Consider the following 21,587-nt stretch of genomic DNA (forward strand, 5'->3'; position numbering starts at 1 on the left):
AGGCTAAAGAGGAGGAAGCTGACAGCTAGTGCCACCCCATGGATTGGATGTAAGTAAGAAGACAGGCAAGGGGGATCCAGCTGAGGGCAGACTGAGGTTGTTGGGACAGTGCCCCCATTTGCATTAATGGACCAGCCTGCTGGCTTCATACTTGGAGGGTGTGGCTGTAAGTTAGAAGAAGCAGTGTGAAGTAATCTTTGCTCCCTCCTGTAGTGGCCGTTCTCTCAGTTTGCCTTTGGGGTGGTTTCTTAGGCCAGTCTTTGCCAACCACATGCCTGCTGTAGCTGATGGGAGCTACAGTCTAACAATGTCTAGAAGGCATCAGCTTGGGGAAGGCTGGCTTTCTCCTTTTCCTAGAGCGGCACGTGTGGTGTCTGCTGCAAACCATTTGCGGATGTGGAAAACAGAGTGCTTTCCACCTCCCGCCCCTGCTCTCATTATTCGGAAATGGAAGGAGGTAAAGGCAAAGGGATGAGACTGAGAGCTATGCTGTGCTTCTGCTTCTGCTCCAGCCCCGCTGGCAGCTAACTGCACCCAGTGATGAATGAGCTCATTGCTGGGTCCTGTACAAGCTCCTCCGCTGAGGATTCAGAATCTCTAATAAGGCAGCCCGCATTCCCCCCAGTGTGGGTGCCTGTGTGTGCTTTATTAACTGTACCAGAGTAATATCAGACCGCAGCTCTGGGGCCAGCCTGGCCAGGAAGGGAAAGGGTGTTTCAATCGAGGCAGAGCCGCACAAAACACACACAACAAGGGGGCAAGATCAGAGGTGGTGTCAAGGGGCCTGTATGATGAAAAATTTCCCAAATTGAGACCTTCAGTGGTATTGCTCCATTGTGAAGCTAGCATCATCAATCATGAGGGAAAAACGTGTTTAAGGATCCTGCAGCTGGAGCCAAATTTCAGCCTGAATGTTTTTGCAATATCCCACTGGGTAAAAAAAACACGTCTAGAGTCCTTGTGGATTAAATGGCAGCCAAAAGACAAACAGAGAATGATCCCCTGTCCTTGCACAAATGATTTGTTGCTCGTCTTTGGAGCTCCTGTCTATGCTTATCCTGGAGCATTGTGTGGCTTCAGGTCTCTGATGCTCAGAAATCATATAGAAGACTTACCCTGGGCAGGGTTTTTTGGGAGGGGGTGGAAATGGAATTCGGGGTGTAAAGGAGGTTAGCTGTGAACAGACTGTGAGATCAGTATACAGTGGGACTGTTATGGAGGCCTATATCATTGCCATTAATGGGAGAAGACTGGTGAGGGCAGGAGGTTTTGAGTGAACGTAGTAAGATTAACTTAGTCTGAATCCAACCCATTATGTCTCGGCTGCTGGTGTTGCCTCTTCTATATGTAGCTTTTTGCTCTTAAATGATTTTTGTTTAGGTGACAAAATGAATGAGCGACATAGGGGGCTAGTTCACACTGGGACTTTAGCAGGAAACTTTTTATTTATTTATTATTGCATCTATATCTTAACGTTTCTTCGAGGGAGCTCAAAATGGGGTATATACTTCTTCTCCCCATTTTATCCTCTCAGCAACCCCATGAGGTAGATGACTCCAAAAGACAGTGACAGAGATATTTAGGGCGTATGTTTTTCCAGTGTTTAAATGCTACTGTACTTGGCAGTATTGAGTCTCCTTCTGAACTAGCGTTTCTCTCTCCCTCTTCTAATTATAAAGAACAGCATCAGCTCATGACAGATGCATACTGGGGACGGGGGGCAGGCTAGTTGGGAGAGAGGGCTTTTTGAAAAATAATGTCAATTTAAAAACTGACTTTAGGTTACCAGTTCTTCCCCCACCCGTCCCAATATTGGTTACCATTTTCTTTCATATTAATGGTTCTCTTCAAATTTCCATCCCACCTGTCAGGTGGTGGTGTGGTTGCTCAAGAGCAAACAGGCAAGACTGACCTGTCTTTTCCAGGCTTTATTATTAGTACAAACTATTTACAGAGAAGAGCGTCGCATGTTCATGTCTGGCTCACTTGCTAGCCGAATCTGGGAGTGGGTGGTCCTTATACTTCCTCCAGCATAACAGTTCCAACCTTCTCCTCAACCTTCCCTGCGCCTAAACCTACTGCGCAGACTAGGAGCTGGCAAAGGGGTACTTCCCTCCTCTCTGGTTTGCTCAGGTTCAGTATTGAGGATCTCCCTAGCATCCCCTGCTCCCACCACTTCCTCTCCACTGGAGGTGGGGCTTCCCTCCTCACCAGAGGAGGAACTGCTTCGCAAGATTTTCGGAGGTTCCCTATAACACAACTGCCCTTCCACCTCTCGCCTCTGAGCTGATGGCAGTTCCCACCATATGAAAGAAAATGGTAACCAATATTGGGATGGGTGGATGGCACCCCCCCCCCCCCGGACGCTAGCCCCACCTCTGCAGGCAGCTAGCCCTGCGCCCGGGTGCACAGCATGTGTGCCGCTTCGGTTGCCAGAGCAGCTAGCTCTGCCTCTGAAGATACATTTTGTGTTATCTGGAGGAATATCCTAGATATTAATCATTTCTTGATATCTTGATGCCAGACAATGGGTTTGATGGATGGATACAGATAAATCAGAGGCCTATCTCATGCATGCAGTTTGCTCCCCTACAAGACCCTGAACTGTTGGAGATCACATGATTACTAGAAAGTAAATTCCAACTATACGGGCCCTTTGTACAGTGCATTTGCAAACAGGGCAAGCCAAGAGGGAGTTGAAAATATTACAGGAGCCATTCCATGTGTAGTAGTTATGTTATGTGGGTTTTCCCCGAGTTGGCTTGGTGTGTGCTGGACATAATGGAACAGTTCTCCCTAACCTTGGGATAGGTGCCTCACCATCAAAAATCCTGGCTCATAATTGCAAAATAGCCTTCCTTTCCTGCTATCAGACTTCTTCTTGATTCTGCTATCACACTTCACATTGTTTCCAGGAAATAGTGTGTTGCATGCCAAAATATATGAAGGGATTTGCCCCCTGGAAGTAGGATATTGTCTTGCTTGGCTGAGACTGTGAGAAAGCTGGCAAACAGAACGACTCATCTATAGGGGTTCTGTTCAAGTCTGTATCCATTGTGGATATTTGCAGATGAGGCACACACTGATTAAAAATGGATCCTGGCTGGATTCCAGAAACAATATGATTTTCATTTTATTTGGCTCATTCTCTGAGAAGCTGCCTCTGTCCTAGGTCTCAGTCATACCATCTCCACTTACAAGAACAGAAGAGTGTAGGGGAGGAAAAAGGCATCTGGGTTTGTCCAAACTTCCGCTTGTCTGAGCAGTTTTCTGCTTTCTAGGCACAAGCCTGAGCGGTTCTGTTTGCCACGTCGAACCCACTCTTTAGTGGAGCAAGCATCAATCTTCAGAATACCCAACAGATGTTTGCTCCAATTCAGTGGTAAACATTGGATTTTCCTGGGGGAAGCAGCAGGACAAGCAAAAGTCTGGATGGGCCCTCAAACAAGACAGTGTTCTACTTGAAGATGCATGGAAGACAACCTGGACATACCTGGAGTTTAAACAGATTGTTTAAGTAACAATAGATAAGTGGTAGTGTTGATGGGGCATAAATTTGGTTCAGTTTGAATTTTAATGGAAGCCTACCTTATTCGAACTTTCTGAAACAATATGGGAACAGAAGCTCAGCTAACCTTCAAAATTCGCACTTCTCTGAATTTGTGGTGCTGTTCTCTAACCCAATAATGTATCGGGAGAAAGTATGCATTGAAATGCACACATTAGTGAAAATAACAATATATCAGGGGAAATCGCATATAAAAACCGTGTAGATTTTGATACATTTGCAGGAGAATGCTGAGAAACTTTCATGAGGATGTCTTTAAGATAAAAAGGAAACTGATGCAGAAATGTGGACAACAGAACTTAAGGCAGGGAAAATGACAACTGGAAAGAAACCAAAATTCACAGATTCATCCATGACATGAAAGTAGTAATTTTCCATCTGGGAATTATACGTCTGAACTGCAGGTCAGCCAATGAACAGATTAGGGTCATCTGTGGGCTTTGGCTAATACTTAATAGCAGGTCCATGCAATGCTTCCCAACAATTCTCTCTCTGTTTCCTCTTCATTGCTCGAAGTAGATCAGGTGACAAGGACGCACATCCTGCTTCCTTGTCCATATGCACTGGTCTCTTTCTGCCTCCACCGTCACCACAGAAGCTGAAATAATGCACAGACCTCCCTCCTCTTCATCTGCCTGCACATTTACGGGCAGTGTGACAAAACTTCAACATGCTCCAGAATGGCTTGGTGGAACTAGAGGGGAGGAATTCAGAACTTTAGAGGGGACAGGGGGAGGGAGAAGGCCACAAGTTTTGGCCCAGGACTTGCCAGCTGTCACACCCTCAAGCTTCAGCATGAAATAGCAGTAATATATTTCTAAGTGGGCATATTTTGAAGCAGCTGGCAGGAGCTCATTATCAAAATAGTACAATGAAACTAAAGCCAAGTAGCTAGTTTTGATTCAAGCCTAATGCCCTTTCAGCTGTTAATATACAGAGTGAATGTGCCGGGGCAAGGGGGAATCACAGCCAGCAGTCTCTGCTCACGACCAATGAGTGCTCATTAAAGCGCCTGAGCAGATCCACTGCACATGCATGTTCATTCCATATGCACAATTATGCTTATATGATTTACACCTATAAATGTAAATTGTGACTGTGGCAAACATATGTTTGAAAGGTGAGCCCCGCAAAGGCAGTATTAACTGCAGAACCCTGTTGAACATTACACAGTGGCTTTCTTGCTCTGTAATTTGGGGAATTTATTGCTCTGTAATTTGGGAAATGGTTCTGCTGCCCCAAACACAAAATTCTCATATTCTTTCCACTGGAACCATGACTCAGATGCACTTTGGAGTTTTGAGTCTTTAGCATTCCATATTTTAGAAATGTTATGTTTTTTTAAAAAAACTGTTGAGGATGCAGAATCCTGCTTCATATTTTAAGTTTTAGCACCATGCCACAAGAAGAAGGGGCGACAGAGGACGAGATGGTTGGACGGTGTTCTTGAAGCTACTGACATGAGTTTGACCAAACTGCAGGAGGCGGTAGAAGAAGTGCCTGGCGTGCTCTGGTCCATGAGGTCACGAAGAGTCGGACACGACTAAACAACAAAAATTCATACAGGAATGCATAGAGCACCTGTAGCCTATGTTATAGTTAATAGTCGGCAAGAAGAGAGAAGACAGAACACCCAGACTAGAAAGCTCATTAAGTGCTTTCAGTGTTCAGATTTCAAAACCATTTTCTTTGTCTAACCAAAACCTGATTTATGCCTCTTCAGATGAATCACAGGGACCTGCCCCCCAAATCCATTTCTGTGCGGAAGGTGGAAAAGGGGATGCTGCAAGAATACCTCCTGACTGACCTGAAGGTGCCTCTGAGCTATGAAGTTCGCCTCACACCCCTAACCCGCTTTGGGTCTGGGGACATGGCTACCCGCACCATCCACTATATAGAACGTAAGTTTCTTGTTCTCTTACCTTATTGAGTGACCAGCCCCTTTACAGCAGTATCACGGCCCTGAAGGGGTGTATTTCTCCAGAGAGAACCTTAGTCCTGTCAGCCATTTTTCAGAATAACTTTGAAGGGCTTGGGAGGCCATACACACACCACCATCAGATTGTGTTGTTTCCTTGTTCCACTTGACACACTGTTCTTCCTCTAGAGAGCTTACTAATCTCTGTGTGGTTCCCAGGCCATTTTACATTCAGGCAGAGCTCAGAGTCATGCCTCCTTAGCAAAAGCAGTAGATCTGCAATATGTGCTGTCCAACTCATCCACTGCCATCAGATTCTTAGGACTGTTTGTATCCATGAATCCTTTGCTGATAGGAGGATACATAGGCAGATTTTCAGTGGGGTCCCAAGTGCAAAATATTTGGTGAGCTTCAGCTTCAATGGAGCATCAAAGTCCTTTCCACTCACATATGAGCTTCTGGTTCCTTGCCATGAATCATAAAACAGTCCCCACTTTTGCATTTTTCTACCACCCACAATTTTGGTGCTAAATCTTCCATTTGATACGTGGTTTTCTCTCACAGGAAGCTAAGTCACAATTCAATACAGTTCTCTCCATAAATCCTGTTTCACATTGGGATTTAACCTTATCATATCAGCTGCCACTGTTTTTCCCTCCCAACTGGTTGTACCTATTCTCTTGAGCTTTCTTGGTTCCCATAAGGCTCCACGAATGAGATATAGTAAAACTACTTCCCTCTTTTTTGAACGATGGAATAATTTCTTGTGGTCAGTCTAGGGTAGCCTTTCTGAAACTTGGGTCTCCAGATGATGTTGGACTACCACTCCCATCAGCCCTAGTGAGAAGGGCCAGAAATCAGGGATGATGGGAGTTGTAGTCCATCAGTGTCTAGGGAAAAAGGCTGGTCAAGAGTAACAGAATGCTAAGGGGCATGAGTACTAATCAGATATGTTGGGAGCAGTTCAAACATTATCTTCCAATGAGTATTTGTGTCTTATACATCTAATAAAAATCTAAACAACCCTTTCTGTTTCCTTTCTCAGCAATCAGCTACCCCAACCCAGTAGGTAAGTGTCAATGACCCAAACTTTATCCATCCTTTTTGTATATCTAATAGAAGGACAGCCAACATGGTGTCCTCCAGCCCTTGTTGGACTATGGCTCCCTTCATCCCTAATTACTGGCCATGCTGACTAATGGGTGTTGGAGTCCGACATCATCAGGAGGACACTATGTTGCCTACTGCTGATCTAATCTTTAGACTCAAAAGTATTAACATTCAAAAAATGTTTTCAGATAAGTGGGGTTTTTTTAAAAAAAGGGAAATCAAACATGCTGAAAGTGCCTTAAGTATTTAGCTGAATTAAATGTAAGAATGTATATAAAAAAGCTAAAATAATCCCTCATTCATCACAAACTTCTCAATGACTTCTTAAATTTTTGACCCCCTGGCATTTCCTACAGATAATGTTCAGATAGGAACTTTGGCAGAGTTGCAAAAGAGGCATTCAGAGATTGCTTCCAGATTGCCCGTTTATTCAGCACTCATCCTGATTTGTTCGCACAAAATTTTCAGGAAGGTTATGCACCACTGACACATTTATTCTAGTTTGCTTGCAGGGAAGCTATACGACATTACGCCAAGCAGTTGTTAATCCCACACTTTCTAGTGCATTTTCTCATCACTTTCCTTGCCCCATTGTTTGTTTGTTTGTTTGTTTGTTTGTTTGTTTGTTTGTTTGTTTCTTCCTTCCTTTCTTTCTTTAGCAGGTTTCATGCACCACATAGCCAAACCCATTTTTTTTTTGCACAACCCGAATTTGCCAGCATGCAATGGATTCCCACCTGTAAAATGGCAGCAGTCTGGAAGCAGCCATAGATAGGTAGCAACCTCTGAGAATGCCTATAATAGATCTAATACATAAGGTAGATACAAACAAAGGATCAGCTGGCACAGATACCATAGACTCACTGGCATATAGGAGGAGCTGGTCTATAACATATGCGTTGCCTAAGCTGTTTAAGGTTTAAGATATGAAATATAGTGCCTTGGATGGTGCCCAAAGATAAGAGGAAGGCATCAAAGACCCAGGACTAGGGTGCTTGGAGTGATCATTTGAATGCAGAACACAGAACTGTTTTATACCAGGTTAGAATACTAGTCAATCTAACCCAGTACAGTTGTACCTTGGGTTAAGAACTTAATTCGTTCTGGAGGTCTGTTCTTAACCTGAGGTACCACTTTAGCTAATGGGGCCTCCCGCTGCCGCCGCCACACAATTTCTGTTCTCATCCTGAAGCAAAGTTCTTAACCTGAGGTACTATTTCTGGGTTAGCGGAGTCTGTAACCTGAAGCGTCTGTAACCCGAGGTACCACTGTATTGTCTACTCTGACTAGCAGTGGTCATTCAGGGTCTCAGGAAGAAGAGTTTCCTATTACTTGCAGCCTGATCATTTCAATGGAACATTCCAGAAACTGAATCTGGGAACTTCTGAATGCAATGCAGGTGCTATACCACTGAATCATGCCCATTCAGGAGCTAGACCAGTGTGCATTACTGAATCTCTGAATCCTTCATTAACCTAGGAAGAGGCCAATATGCAGCCTTGTCTTAATTTGAGCCAATAATGCACCACATAACACAAAACTGAGTTTTTAATTCTGTTTCTTCAGTGCCCCAGGCAATAGGAAGGAGAGGCACACACACAAAAGTTAAACTTATATGGGAAACAGGAATGTCATGCAGAAATTATAAGGCAGACCCGTCTAAGCAATTTTAATATTCAGCTATGCTTAAATGTGTGGTCTGGTCACTGCCACAGGAATGTAGAAAAATTAGCATCAGCACTTGACCTGAGCCAAGGCTTAATCGGACCACAAATTTATTTCAAACGTTTGTGTCCGACCATGGAAACTGTGTCTCCCTCATAGGGATGGAGGAGGAATCAATTTTAAATGGATTTATACATGGAATTTGGCGGATCCAGCCCGATGCCCTTTGTCCAAATCGGACCACCTCTTGCATCAAGCACCTCATGCATTGTAATTTTTCTTTTCTTTTTAAATCCAACAATTTATCAACAAACACGTATACAAAAAACACTTAGATATGTAATATGGTACCCTGCATTAACACACAATTATTTTATATACAGTTATATGCATTATTTTATATAATTCTTCGTATATTGGTTACTTTAAGAAAATACAGAAACTTGTATAATAATGCATTTAATATGTTAGAAATGTTTGTTGAAATGAAGGCAAAAAATCTGCAGTTAAGCTCAACATCGAAATTTTCAGAAAATTGCATCACTACTCCCACACTGTATTCTTTCTTACATTCTCTTACTTGTATTTGGTGCTTGTCTGGTGAAGTTTTTGTTTCCTGGCCCTGCCCAGGTGACTGTTTCTCACCTCTGAGTCACCACTGCCAGGCCACATATATGTGGAATCAAGGAGAACACCAGCAACCACCAATCAACAGTGCCTTTTGTTATCAGGACTCATATTCAGTTTATTGGCCCTCATTCAAGCCATTTTGCCTCCAGACCAGACACTGGTCCAGCACCTGCCATACCTTGTCTAAATTAGACTATATGGAAAAATAGAGCTGAGTGCTACCTGCATATTGATGAAACCTAGAAGCAGTTGCTTGCCATGCACAGAGACAGTATACAGGGCAAATAACTTTAGATTCAGGGGATTTTGGAGGCTCCATTTTCATCACCTTCATCACTAACATTTAATATTAATAAAGTCCCTAATACATGCTAGGCACTGTGCACAAATAAACAAACCAAGTCATTGCCTTCAGGCTCACAATTTAAGCAACTTGAGAGAGAAAAAGAGGCAAGGGAGGAAATTGTCAAACAGCACTTTGGACAAATTTGCTTTGGATGCTAGAACAATGCGATTATATTTATTACAGCGACTAACAAAAATAAAGAACAATTGAAGCCCTAAAGCAAAATGTTTTGCCAACCACCTTCCCCTGTTGTTGTGATGTGGATCAAAGGTTGCTGTAGCCAAGATGGAATATTCAGAAGTGTGGCATTTACTTTTGTTAGCCATTGTAATAGATATAAAGAATAATAGACATTGACTTATCATCCATTGAGGCCACCTGAGCTAGAGGCCAAGTTTCTCAAGATTTGGGCCAGGTACTTAATGTTAGAGACTCTATTCTTAATGTTCGTATTGACTTTTGTTGAACTATAATAAGCTCGCATTATCTTCAAAATATCAGATCCCAGGTGTGCAAGATGAACAGTGTGATGCTAACAGAAGAAGATTATTTAGGACAGTTGCAGGAAGCTGTGCTGAGTTTAGCCATAGAATTGTGCCATATAGATAAAGTTAGTACTTCTTTATTCAGAAAAAAGTAAACTAGGACTGTATAAAGAACTGGGAATATGGTGCAGCTTTTGAATTTTGCACCCTCTTAAGTTACTGAGCAAGGGGTCCTGCAAAAGCAGGTGGGTTTGTTTGGTCCAACTTTCCTTTAAACCTCAGCATGATTGGATCCTGCATATCTTACAAGCTGCCTTATGCCGTTGAGCCCTCTGTGACTGCTGAGCCCAGCACAGAAGGCCCTGCCTGGGATTCCTTGATTTCCAGAGTTTAGGTTGTTGAGGTGCAAGAGCTGTTGGCAGCCTGACTGTAGACTCTCTATCATGCTGCGAACAGAATTTTTTGGGGACCCTACAGATCAGTTTAGTAAGTTGCATTTTACTTTCAGTTTATTTTACTGTGTACATGTTTGGTATTCATTACCAAGTATTTATCTAGAAACCTTAAGGTGGTTGCTTGAGTATCTTCACACACGAAAAGGAAATGTGTCATCATAAAAGCATGCATATGTATGGATATGATTTGGAAATAATTGCTGCAATGGGGCATCTTACTAGAGTAAGGAAAACCACTGGTGGCCACTGGAGACAGGTGTGTGTGCTCAGTCTGCTCTCCAGGTGCTCACCATCAGTGGGCATCTTCAAGATCTTCCCTTCTTGTGGTTCTTTATCTTTAAGCTGAACTTGGACTAGGCAGCCCTTCAAATATCCTCTGTTAAGAAAACACATGCCAACCCCAAGAAACCACCAGCTTGAAAGCTCATACCTAACCTCTTGCATTATGAGGAATATTTTGTATCTTTGAGTGTGTGCAACAGCTTTTCTTTTCTTAATTGACTTGGCAAAGGCTCGTCTATTCACACATTTCAGCCACACCACGCTTGCAAAGCAGAGAGGATTCTTGCCAAATGTCCCTCACAATTAGTTATGTATCTGTTACATTTGTATCCTGTGATGAGCTTAGGGCAGCATACATGGAGCCGGCAGCCAGCCTCCCAACCAGACATTGTGCATAGCCGTGATGTACCATGTGCACCGTGATTTCTGTATATCACATTGATTTTATTGTTGTGAAACTGCCCTGAAAGCCTACCTGGCTATTATTTATAATATTATTTAATAATAAATAAATAAGCAAGCCAGCACTGAGATCATACTTCTGGAATACCCCAGAGTTCCTCGTGCTGCTTTGGTGGCATTCTTTTTCAAACAAGCTGCTCCGTTTCAGTGTCTTTAAAATGTCCACATGTAAAATCAGACTTCCCAGGAGAAAATCCCTCCTTCCCAGGAGGTGCATTTTAAAGCCCTAGCTGATCACCCACATTGCTTTTCTTTTCCCATTCTCCACATTTACCAAAAACAGCCTCAGGAGACTGCTAATTTCAGAGGAGGGAGGAGGGGAGGGATTCTAGTTAAAATCCTGCCCCAAAATTGAATGCATATATGTGTACATGTGTGTGTGTGTGTGTGTGTGTGCGCGCGCGCGCACACACACACACACACACACATGCACAAGCTGCCCCCCTTCAGTGTATTTGGAGCTGAGCCTCCCTAAGATTAAGACACAAGGCCTCTCAATCTGTTATTACACCCAAACTGGCAAGAACCCTATGTGGAGGCAGTTATATACCAACCCAGTGCTCTTTGGCCATTCTGGTGCCATGAAGTGGGCTTCTTTCTCTTGTGTCTGTTTTAAAAGCAAAAGGAAGCCATGAATGATATGTGCCATCTTCAGCTAGCATGTGAGCCTTTTAGCAGTCAGCTGAATGCCCTACCTGTCAGCTCTCTCTTTCTCCTCCCACACTGAATTCCACAACCGCTCTTCGTGGTGAATTTGGGAGGTGGGCTTATTAGAGTGAAAGAACCATTACACATGGTTGCCTACATAAAATCTTAGGTGTGAATGTCTCGCACTCTTGAATGAAAGGCAAAGATTATATGATTAATGTCCATGGCAGCCTAATCAAGGGGTACATAATGTTGATTAATTTACAGGCTCAGAGAATCGCTTAATGTAATTATTTCTTCATCCATTTTGTCTTTGGTTAATACGATGTTCATGCTTAATGTTGTTAGGGCAAGTACGTGGAGTGGGTAAGAGCTAGGCATTGGGTATCATCTACTCAAAGAGACAGGGTGGTGGGGAGAACCCTTATTTCACAGGCCCCTTGAGATTATACATCCACAAGCCTGACCAGAACAAAACAAAATCTAATTCTCAGAAATTACTCCCAATTTGACTGTCTGACTGTTAGGATCCCTAACAATGTTCTCAGAATTCACTTATTTATCTTTCTTTCAACTTGTAAATGGATTTAGAATGCCCTACACTAATAACCTGACCATATTCCAGTCCTGTTGATTACATTCTGCCTCCTTAATTTTCCCCTTCCACAATTTTAATGAGTTGTTCCTGTGTGTTGCTAAACAGATGCTATGTTATGGCCCAGAAGGTTCAAGTGAAGGGATTTGTAAATTGCACCCGTCTTCTTTCTTGCAGTTTGGCTAATTCAAGACCATGTGCTGTAAAGCAAAGATGATGGGTTGCATGCAACACAGTGCTAAGGTGAATGTTCCATCCATGCGAGGATTTCTCCTTGTGCAATGCAACATTCTCCTCTCTGACCAATAAGGGCTCATACTCAGCAGCACAGTAAGCATTGGGTTGGTTCCTTAGACTGGCAGATGCGGTGGCTCATAATAGCACCCCCAGTACCTTGGTGATATTTCCAGGGTGCCCTGTTAAAGGGGTCTAGGGGGATGTGTTTTGTACAAACGCCAAAACGGTGGCTAATCTGGCACCCTGGAAAAATTTCCTGGAATTGATTCACATCATAGAATGATCCTAAAACCCAGGGTCAACCCTGAAGGAATAATCACCCAGCAGACAAGCTGAGTGATTCAGGATACACACCCAATACCTATGCCAAAACCTACTGACATCTGTAATCAATAAAGTCATGGCCATTTGATCCCCAAGCTATTTTGTCTTGTCCTTAGTACTCCTTTGCGCACTCCATCCCCCAGTGACCCGGACTCACTGGTCCCACAAGAGAAAAACCTGCTGTGCTAGTACTAATCCTTCAGCTAGCCCAATAACTTTGTTGAATGCCATCCTCTGAAGATACACAGCAAGCAGACCTCTGCCCTAAGATGCTGATCAGAATGAAATAGCTGGCTGTATGAAGTGCATAAATGCTCAGTTCAAAGATACAACAATGGGCTGTTTGGATGTATCTCTGCTCCTCTAGCCAAGCAACAGACAGTGGGAACTATCAGCTTTTAACAGTGCTGGCAACTTGTTCGGGAAGAGTGGGACCAAATTAGAACTTCCTCCCCTTCTAAATCGTAAAGAAGATTTGGTCCCTCGATACTGGTGGTCCCTTTGCTTGTATGGTTCAGCATCTGTTCGGTGCTGTGTCCAAGGTTCCTGGTCCAGTGCTGAGAGCACTGTTTTGCCCGTGCAGTCTCTGGTCCGTACTGAGGGTGGCTTAATGTGTGGTGTGGTCAAATGAGGTCATCATGCCTTGTCAAAGGTTCTCCAATGATAATATATTCAAAAAATTGACTGGAGATAGGTGGCCTTAGTTCTGCTCTGCATTAACCTCAACTTTCCTATTTGTTTTAATTTGCTTTAATTTGAATTGAAATCTGTGAAACTGGTGTGGAGGACAGGGAATTAATTTGCATTGAGTGCTAGCTTGCTGGAGATGGGCAGAGTGTAAGTTGTTTGAATTAGATGGCCTTCAAAGGCGTGGTACTCTATGATTATAGGGGTTTCTTTTGAGTTTGCTGGAATTGTGGCTTAGATCTGGAAGCCAAGTGCAACAACTTCTGGCCAGAGTTAAGTAGCTTGCTGAAATGACCAAGCCTTGTGCGACAGCCTTTTCTGTGCTGCAGGACTCCCATGTGTGACTTGATCAGCACTGCTAGAACTGGAGCTCAGCCATCTCATTCACATAACGCCTTGGAAGAGCTGCTAAGCAGCTGCCGTCGCGCCTCAGCTCCTGCCTTTCAGATCTGGACACAGAACAGATCAAATAAACCACAGAGACTGTTATTGCGAATCCCAGAGTCTCAGATCTCCTGCCTCCTTTTCTCCTCTAGCTCCAGATGCTGGGCAGTCCCCGGCACTCAGTATTACAAACGGTGGCTAATTTGGATTAGGATGCTAATTAGAAATGAATGGACCGAGTAGAGAGCACTTAGTCAGGGTTAATTAGCAGTTAAGTGGCCAGCCAAGCTCCCTTTGGAGGAGCTCTCTAGCCGAGTTTCCATGGGGGCCCTCCGTGCTTCAGCAGTCGGCAGAGCTTCACCAGGGGCAACCTTTCAGCCCAGAGCTTCTACAAACCATTCCTTCAGGTACAGAGCAGCTCTGGGTGGGCACAGGCTAGACTCCTCATACAAAATCTAGAGACATTTTTAAAAAAATGCTAGGCACACATCCTACTTTGGAGACCCTAATGTGGAATCTGGCCTGGCCTGTACCCTTCAACACTGTGGCTGAAGTACCCAAAAGAGAGAGAAAGGAGAAAGCTGGAAACATATATGTTTTCCATGAAGGCTTTCACACATGCACTTGTTTCACCTAGCATTATGGAGTCCAAAGAAAACGGGGAGAGCCAGGATTTGAATTGTATATGTGCCTGAAGCACTGAAAAGCCAGACCAAGAATGGTCACCTCCAATATTTTTAGCCGTGTATGCTGGGATAGCTCAGTCAGTAGTAGAGAATGACTCTTAATCTCAAGGTTGTGGGTTGGAGCCCCATGTGAACACATGTGCCCATTTGGTATCAAGCTCTGGCACTTCTATATTTCAATGTGCTGAGTGTATCAAGTGTTGGCTTCAAGTGTTGGCAAACCAAAGAATGAACCCCCTTTGGGTCCACTTGGGCTCTAGTTCTCTGATCCTTAAAATGATGAAATTATTATTATATTATATTATTAATAATAATATTATGCCATATACAGATTGCTTCATCACAGAGAGCAAGGGATGTTGGGTGGGGTGGGAGGGGGGTTGTCTCTGTATTTCAGTAGTCATCTGGGGAAATGTCAAAAAGCATTTCTGAAACACAAATGTTACCTGCTTTAATTGGATATATCAATCATACCAATGTGATCACAAAGTGTTCTATCAGCACATTTGTACACAAGCAGGGAGTTTCTTGTTGGTATATAGATTTTACTCTCTCCCACATTTACCCATTGATTTAAAAGGAAAGAAGGGATTGTTCAGTTCATTTGTGTACATTCTTCCTAGTCACTATCTTGTGGAAGGTCAGGTCAGGTTACGTGGATGGGTGCATATCATCTCCAGGATCAGAAGTCCAAATACCAGTTGCTCCGGAACATGAGCATGAGAAGGCTATTGTGCTCATGCCCTACCTGCAGACTTCACAAGAGGCAACAGGTTGGCCACACTGAGAAAGAGAACGCTAGACTGTGTGGGCCATTGGTCTGAGCCAGCAGGGCATTTCTTACATCCTTGTGATGAAGATGCTCTTTGTGCTTTATTATCACGTCACTGCAGAACCATAACTCTTACAAGGCAGGGGCTCTATATGTTTGTTTGCTTGCTTGCTTTTTCATATTTTAGCATATGGCATTCTGGTTAACCTCCCTTCCTTCAGAAGGTCCACTGAAGGGTCTTTTTGGTAGTGGTGCCCTCCCTGTGGAATACCCTCCCTTCAGGTGTCAAGGAGATAAATCTTATTTTTAGAAAACATCTGAAGGCAGTCCTGTATTGGGAAGTTTTTTATGTTTAATGTTTTAGTATGTTCTGATATATGCTGTGAGCTGTCCAGAGTGGCTAGGGAAACCCAGCCAGATGGGTGGGGTATATAATAATAAAGTTGTTGTTGTTGTTGTTACTACTACTACAGGGAACACCTGTCACTTTGAGGATGAGAAGATCTGTGGATATACACAAGACACAACTGACAACTTTGACTGGATTCGTCAGAGTGGTCTGACCCACGACCCCAAGCGCTCTGCCAACACAGGCCCAACCATGGATTTCAGTGGGACACCAGAAGGTAATGGAACTTCCAGCTTCCTTTGCAAAGTTGTGCCCCATTCACTCCCCCAGTCCTCAATGAGATTTCTAGTGGGGAGAGAGTGTGGAAACATTAAAGTCCCTTGTATATTTACCACTCCATGCTGAACTAAGAAAGAGGGAGGGGGCTCTAGCCATCAGCAGTCCATATTTTCTTCCACTCCCTTTTTATTTACTTCCTCAGAAATAATCCCATCCAGGTTTTCATCCCTCACGTATCTAAGTACTTCTTCCTCTCATTTTCATGCTGGGAGCTAGAAACATTGCAGCATCTGTTAAGTCCTAAACCCTACAATGCAATCCTTTGTTCACCCCCCCCCCTCTATTCCATCCCCTTTCCCCCCACCCCGCCTGGCACCCTCAGATTCTCACATAGTAGAGGTCTCTACGTGACAAGAACTGTTCTGGGAATTTTGTAGAATATAGAAAGGATTGTTGCTTCTAGCTTTTGCCAAGTCCTCTACAAGACAGATTTAGCTCTCAGTATCATACTCCGCCTTGGAACCTGAGGACAAAATAGATTGGTTTTCTACACACACACACACACATCTGCTCTGCATTGGGCATGGGGAGCAGGCAGTTAATTTGCATGTTTCTTATTCGCATTAAATACCCAATTAAAACTCCCACAGCTTTGTTTAGGGGAATCAGGAGAGCATTAGTCCTTGTTACTGGCTAATTGCCTGCTGCCAAATGTCCTTGTTCCATTGATAGTTGCTTTGAAGTCACAGAGGAGAAAAGCAAGTGGAGAGGGAGACATGTTTAAACACTCAGAAGTGTTCAGGCTGGTTTCTGCAGCAGGAGTCCACTGAAATCTCCAACTCCCGGGACCAGGTACTTCTGGGATGCAATCCATGTCACCTCTGAGAAGAGATTACAATGTTAAAAGCAGTGTCGCTCAATTATCATTTGGAGGAGCGGGGCTGAGTCGAGCCACCTTTTAAACCTGCCAACTCAGAGGCCATCTGCCATCCTGCGCACATTCTGTTTGGGGCTGCTGTAAGCATCCCATTGCTAGCTACCTGTGTACAATAAGATAGAGAAAATCAAAGGCACCAAGAAGGCCACCACAAGCCAGCAAGAGAGCAGGAGGGACTGTGGCCATGAGAAGATGCTTAGCTGGACAGTTAGAGGAGTTGCTGGCCTCCTGTTGCCTCTTACACTCACCCAGTCTTTGGGGCCTTGCTGTTGCCCAGAGTGAATAGAGAGTGCTATCTCGGCTGCATCCAACAGTGGAGTGTCTTTTGCCATTGCACACTGGTGGGGAAGTATTGGTGGAGAGTATGTGGTTGGCTCTCACTCAGCTCCCCAAAGGTAGCTGGTTTTCCTTTCTAAATCCTTCTGAGCATACTTTTCCTCACCGCGTTGGCCTGGAGGGAGGTGTGATGATGCATTGCATTCCCCACCACCTTTGTTTCCTTGCTCTTCAGGCTACTACATGTTCATCGAGGCGTCTGCACCCCGGGTGAAGAACGACAAGGCTAGGCTGATCAGCCCCATGTACAACATAACTGCCAGATTCTGCGTCTCCTTCTATTATCACATGTATGGGAAGCACATTGGTGAGTGATCTTCTTGGCTAGGATGGGGGAAAGGATGCTTTGAGAAGAAGGGCTTGCTGAATATTATGGGGAAACAATCCTCCTTTAAGGTATGCCAGACCTGGCTTCTGCTGGTGCTTAATGGCTCTTGCTTCCTGGCACTGAAGTTCAGTTTTGGCAAATAACACTTTTCATTTTGCTGTTTGGAAAGCAGAGTTGGAGCTCAGCCTCTCTCCTAGGATATGTCTACGCTCCTCACCCTGACACACCCCTTTCCTAGTTTTATGCTGTAGTGCACAGTTGAGATTGTGTAAAGTGTTCTGGGAAGCAGGTAACCATTCCCTGTGACACCACAATATGGAGCATGGGCAGCCAGCTGTGCAGATCACTCCTCGTTTCCAAGCATTTAGAACAGGTGTGGGGGATCTTTGGCCCCCAGGTATTGCTGGGCTACAACTCTCATCATCTCTGAACATTGGCCAAGCCTCCCGAGACTGATGCAAGCTGTAGTTCAGAAAGTCTGAAGGGCCAGAGGTTCCCCACACCTGTCTGGCAAGAACATCCTTCACATTTCCAGGCATGTATCTGCATCACGAGTGCTAGAAAACTGATTTTGATTTGAGTTTTTTAAAGGGAGAAGTCAGCCAAGATTGTGACAGCTGTTGTTTTCTGTGCTGGAGCCGTGATTTTGATGAAATTAATTCCTGTTATCCTTTAATCTTGCACACATATTTATTTATTTTTGGTCTTTCCTTAAGATAGTGCAGGGAATCCTTTTTCATTGCTACCTCTTTTATTGAAACTTTAGAATATGATGTAGGTAGAAACTGATTTATGAAAACAACTGTGGGGTGTGGTTTGGAAAGAGCTTAGACAGAATGTTTAAGCAAGGGCAGTTGTTGCATCAGTAGGGACTCCCTGGTTGCTGTTTTAATTTAAGGAGGGTAAATAAGAGACCCAGGAAGATGGCAAAAATAATGTGAAAAAAGCAATTGGTTTTATGGGGCAAAGTCATTTTGAAGGGCAGCCTCCCGCCCGCTGTTTCTCTTTCTCTTGTTTCACCTCCTGTCTCCAGCCACCAAGATGAAGCTGTAGCACTTGGCGTATGCCACAGAAGCGCCTAATGAGTTTCCACATTCAGTCAAGGAGCAATTGCTAATTTGTCACCTCTTGATTATAATTTCATTAATTTGAATAATAAATGCAGTCTTTCTGAAAGCCCACTAAGTTATTAATCACCTGCTGGACTGGAGCCTGACTGAGAAATCGGAACCCAGTCAGGAGGAGTATGTCTGCCTGTTGGTAAACGGGGCTGCTAAAGTGAGTTAATTAACATTTTCCTCTGTCTGAGCACATGAAATTTCATTAAGCGCTGGTTCTCCTCTCACAGGGAAGAGATGAGAATTGTCCTCAGATGCAGGGTCCAGTAAACTCTCTAAATCAGAGATGTGGGGGATCTTTGGCCTTCCAGGTGTGACTCAACTACAACTCCCATCTGCTCTATCAGGTGTGGGCAATGACCAGGGATGATTGGAGCTATAGTCTGGCAACATCTGAAGGACCAACGGTTTCCTCACACCTGCTCTAGATAAGTACCGTATTTTTCGCTCTATAAGACGCACCAGATCACAAGACGTACCTAGTTTTTGGAGAAAACAAGAAAAAAAAAAATTCTGAATCTCAGAAGCCAGAACAGCAAGAGGGATCGCTGTGCAGTGAAAGCAGCAATCCCTCTTGCTGTTCTGGCTTCTGGGATAGCTGCGCAGCCTGCATTCGCTCCATAAGACGCACATACATTTCCCCTTACTTTTTAGGAGGGAAAAAGTGAGTCTTATAGAGCAAAGAATACGGTAATTATTTCAGTGTAAGCTGCTTTCCAGCAAGCTGTGCATTCGTCTAGTGATGGAACCATGGCTCAGCAGCAGAACACTTGCTTTAAATGCAAAAAGGCCCAGGTTTAATCCCCAACATCTCCTGTTACAGCTTGGGGAGACCACATGACCACATGAAATCCCAGAGAACTGCTGCCAGTCAGTGCACACCAGGGGTGGCTAATGTGTGTCCCTCCAGGTGCTCCTGGACTGTAACTCCCAACATCCCTGACCTTTGGCCATGCTAGAAGGGACTTCTGGAGGTCCACAAGTTAACTACCCCTGCTGCAGACTATTCAAAACCAGAGGTACCAGTGATCTGACTGGATAAGGCAGGTTCCCATGTCAATATGATAATTGTTCTCATTACTGAAGTTACATAGTTGATGTTTTGGTGACTAACCTGAACACCCATGTCTGCCTAGTTGATAGGTGGCTCATTCTGTCCAGCATCAGAGACAGATGTTTGTGTTGCTCTGACTTTACATTATATCATGATTGTCTTCTAGGTTTGTTTGATAAAGGTTTGAGCCAGGGCTGGGTATAGTGTATGGCTACCATCCTGTTCACATCTGGCTAATTTTGGCTTCCCCTTGGCTAATCCTTAAACTATCCATTGAGCAAACAGTTCCTCCAGCCATTGTGGAAGGGATTTTTATATATAGTATTTCTTGTATTGGAAAAGATTGGCTAATATGCAATGCTGCAGAAAAAGGGAGCTGTTTCTACATTTCTTATCAGAGTTGTGGCGTCACATAAGACAATATCATAAGATACCATTAAGGTAGTATGCCATTTGCCACCACTGCTGCCCTCAATGGTTCAGAGATTTCTCAGAGGTGTTGAATGTTGAAATTATTATGGCATGGACACTGCTGGGGACAGTTTGGGGCTGACAGTCTATTTAGCTTTGACTTCAACTACTAAGAAACCCAGTGGAACCGCCTCTGACCCCACAAAACCCACCTTTTCTCCTCTTCCACGTTCGCCATCATCATGCCCCCTTTTACAATGTCTTGATTCTCCATTGTGATTTTAGGTAGATTTCTCTATTTTCTGTTTCCATGTAGCAATACCAAGAGTCTGTTTTCGTGCAAGGTGACTGCATTCTTTTGGCTTTACTTTAATGTTGTTTTGAGTTTCCCAGGGTGTGCACTAAGGAAAGCATGAATATATTTTGAATTATTTAGAAACCAGACAGGGTGTACAGTCAGAGATGAAGAAAATGAGAGATTTTTATCAGCCCGTTAAAAGTTAAGCTTGTAACACAACTGGCAGTATTGGATCAATCCTAATATCTAAATTCATTTCCTTCGATCCTTCATTCCTTTCTTCTCTCTCTCTCTCTCTCTCTCTCTCTCTCTCTGTTTTGTGTTGTGCTATGGCATTCATCATTTCTGTTTCTAATCATTCTTGCTTCCATTTATTTTGTGAGTATATCTGGACCAAAGCCAGGATGTTCCTAATAAGCCAGGATGCCCCATGAACTGAGTGAGGTGGCACAAACATGTGATAGCTTGCCTTGATCACTTCTCAGCTTGTCTCTTATTCGATAATTGCCTGAGGTGATAAGAGATAGATTTGTGATAGCAGTTTCACTTGCTCAAGTAATGGCTTCAATTATCATGAGATAAACATGATTCATGCTAACTCTTCTTATAGTATAGTAAGAGATAATAATTTTTGTATTATCTTACGCCAGTAAATATGGTTCTGTGTTGTAGGTGGGAGGGATGGTCATTATTAAGCTCCGTCCTTATTCTTTCTTTCCCTCAGGCATCTGACTGACACATGTTCAAAGGTAGCATTCTCTAGCATTTAGTGTGTTGTTGCTGATTACCACTGCCTAGAGATTCTCACTGTTCATCATCAGTGATTCTCCCATCAAGAAATCACACAGAAGCTCCACTTGCTAAGGGAGCTTTTAAGGGGTACTTGAAACTGGAAGGGTCAAAAGGAGTTTCCAGTGGATGGATTCTGCAAACTTCCTTGGAAGGAGGACAAGGCAATGTACCAGTACAGACCCGGGTATCTGGCACTGATAGCTTTTGTTCCCTAGCTTCAGACAACTCGTTCATTTCCTTGTTAACACTCCCAAAGGAAAGTGATGGGGCAGCCTCATATAGTAATGGCAAGAATTATTTGAGAACGAGACTTCGCTGGATTTAACTAGTATAGTAACACACGCTGTGTGAATCAGTCAGCACATTTAGCTTAAAATACATGTGGTGTTAACAAGAAGGTGCTTGGTCATCTCATTTCACTTTCCTGTGCA

The 21,587-nt window shown here is 43.7% G+C and overlaps 1 protein-coding gene across 5 annotated transcripts in view; it reads left to right on the plus strand.

Annotated features, from left to right (window-relative positions):
- MDGA1 (MAM domain containing glycosylphosphatidylinositol anchor 1) overlaps positions 1-21,587 on the plus strand; it is a 240,198-nt gene that overhangs the window by 176,285 nt on the left and 42,326 nt on the right. For all 5 annotated transcript variants that reach the window (XR_014509752.1, XR_014509753.1, XM_083434428.1 and 2 more), the window contains exons 11-14: positions 5,292-5,469; positions 6,532-6,555; positions 15,728-15,880; positions 17,331-17,462. Coding sequence is in view for 3 of the 5 variants with exons in the window: in XM_083434428.1 (XP_083290554.1) it covers positions 5,292-5,469; positions 6,532-6,555; positions 15,728-15,880; positions 17,331-17,462 (487 nt within the window). In the remaining 2 variants the exon portion in view is untranslated. The remainder of the gene's footprint in view (positions 1-5,291; positions 5,470-6,531; positions 6,556-15,727; positions 15,881-17,330; positions 17,463-21,587) is intronic.

The sequence above is a fragment of the Podarcis tiliguerta genome, assembly GCF_965153285.1.
Source record: "Podarcis tiliguerta genome assembly, chromosome: 3".
Taxonomy (NCBI): Eukaryota; Metazoa; Chordata; class Lepidosauria; order Squamata; family Lacertidae; genus Podarcis; species Podarcis tiliguerta.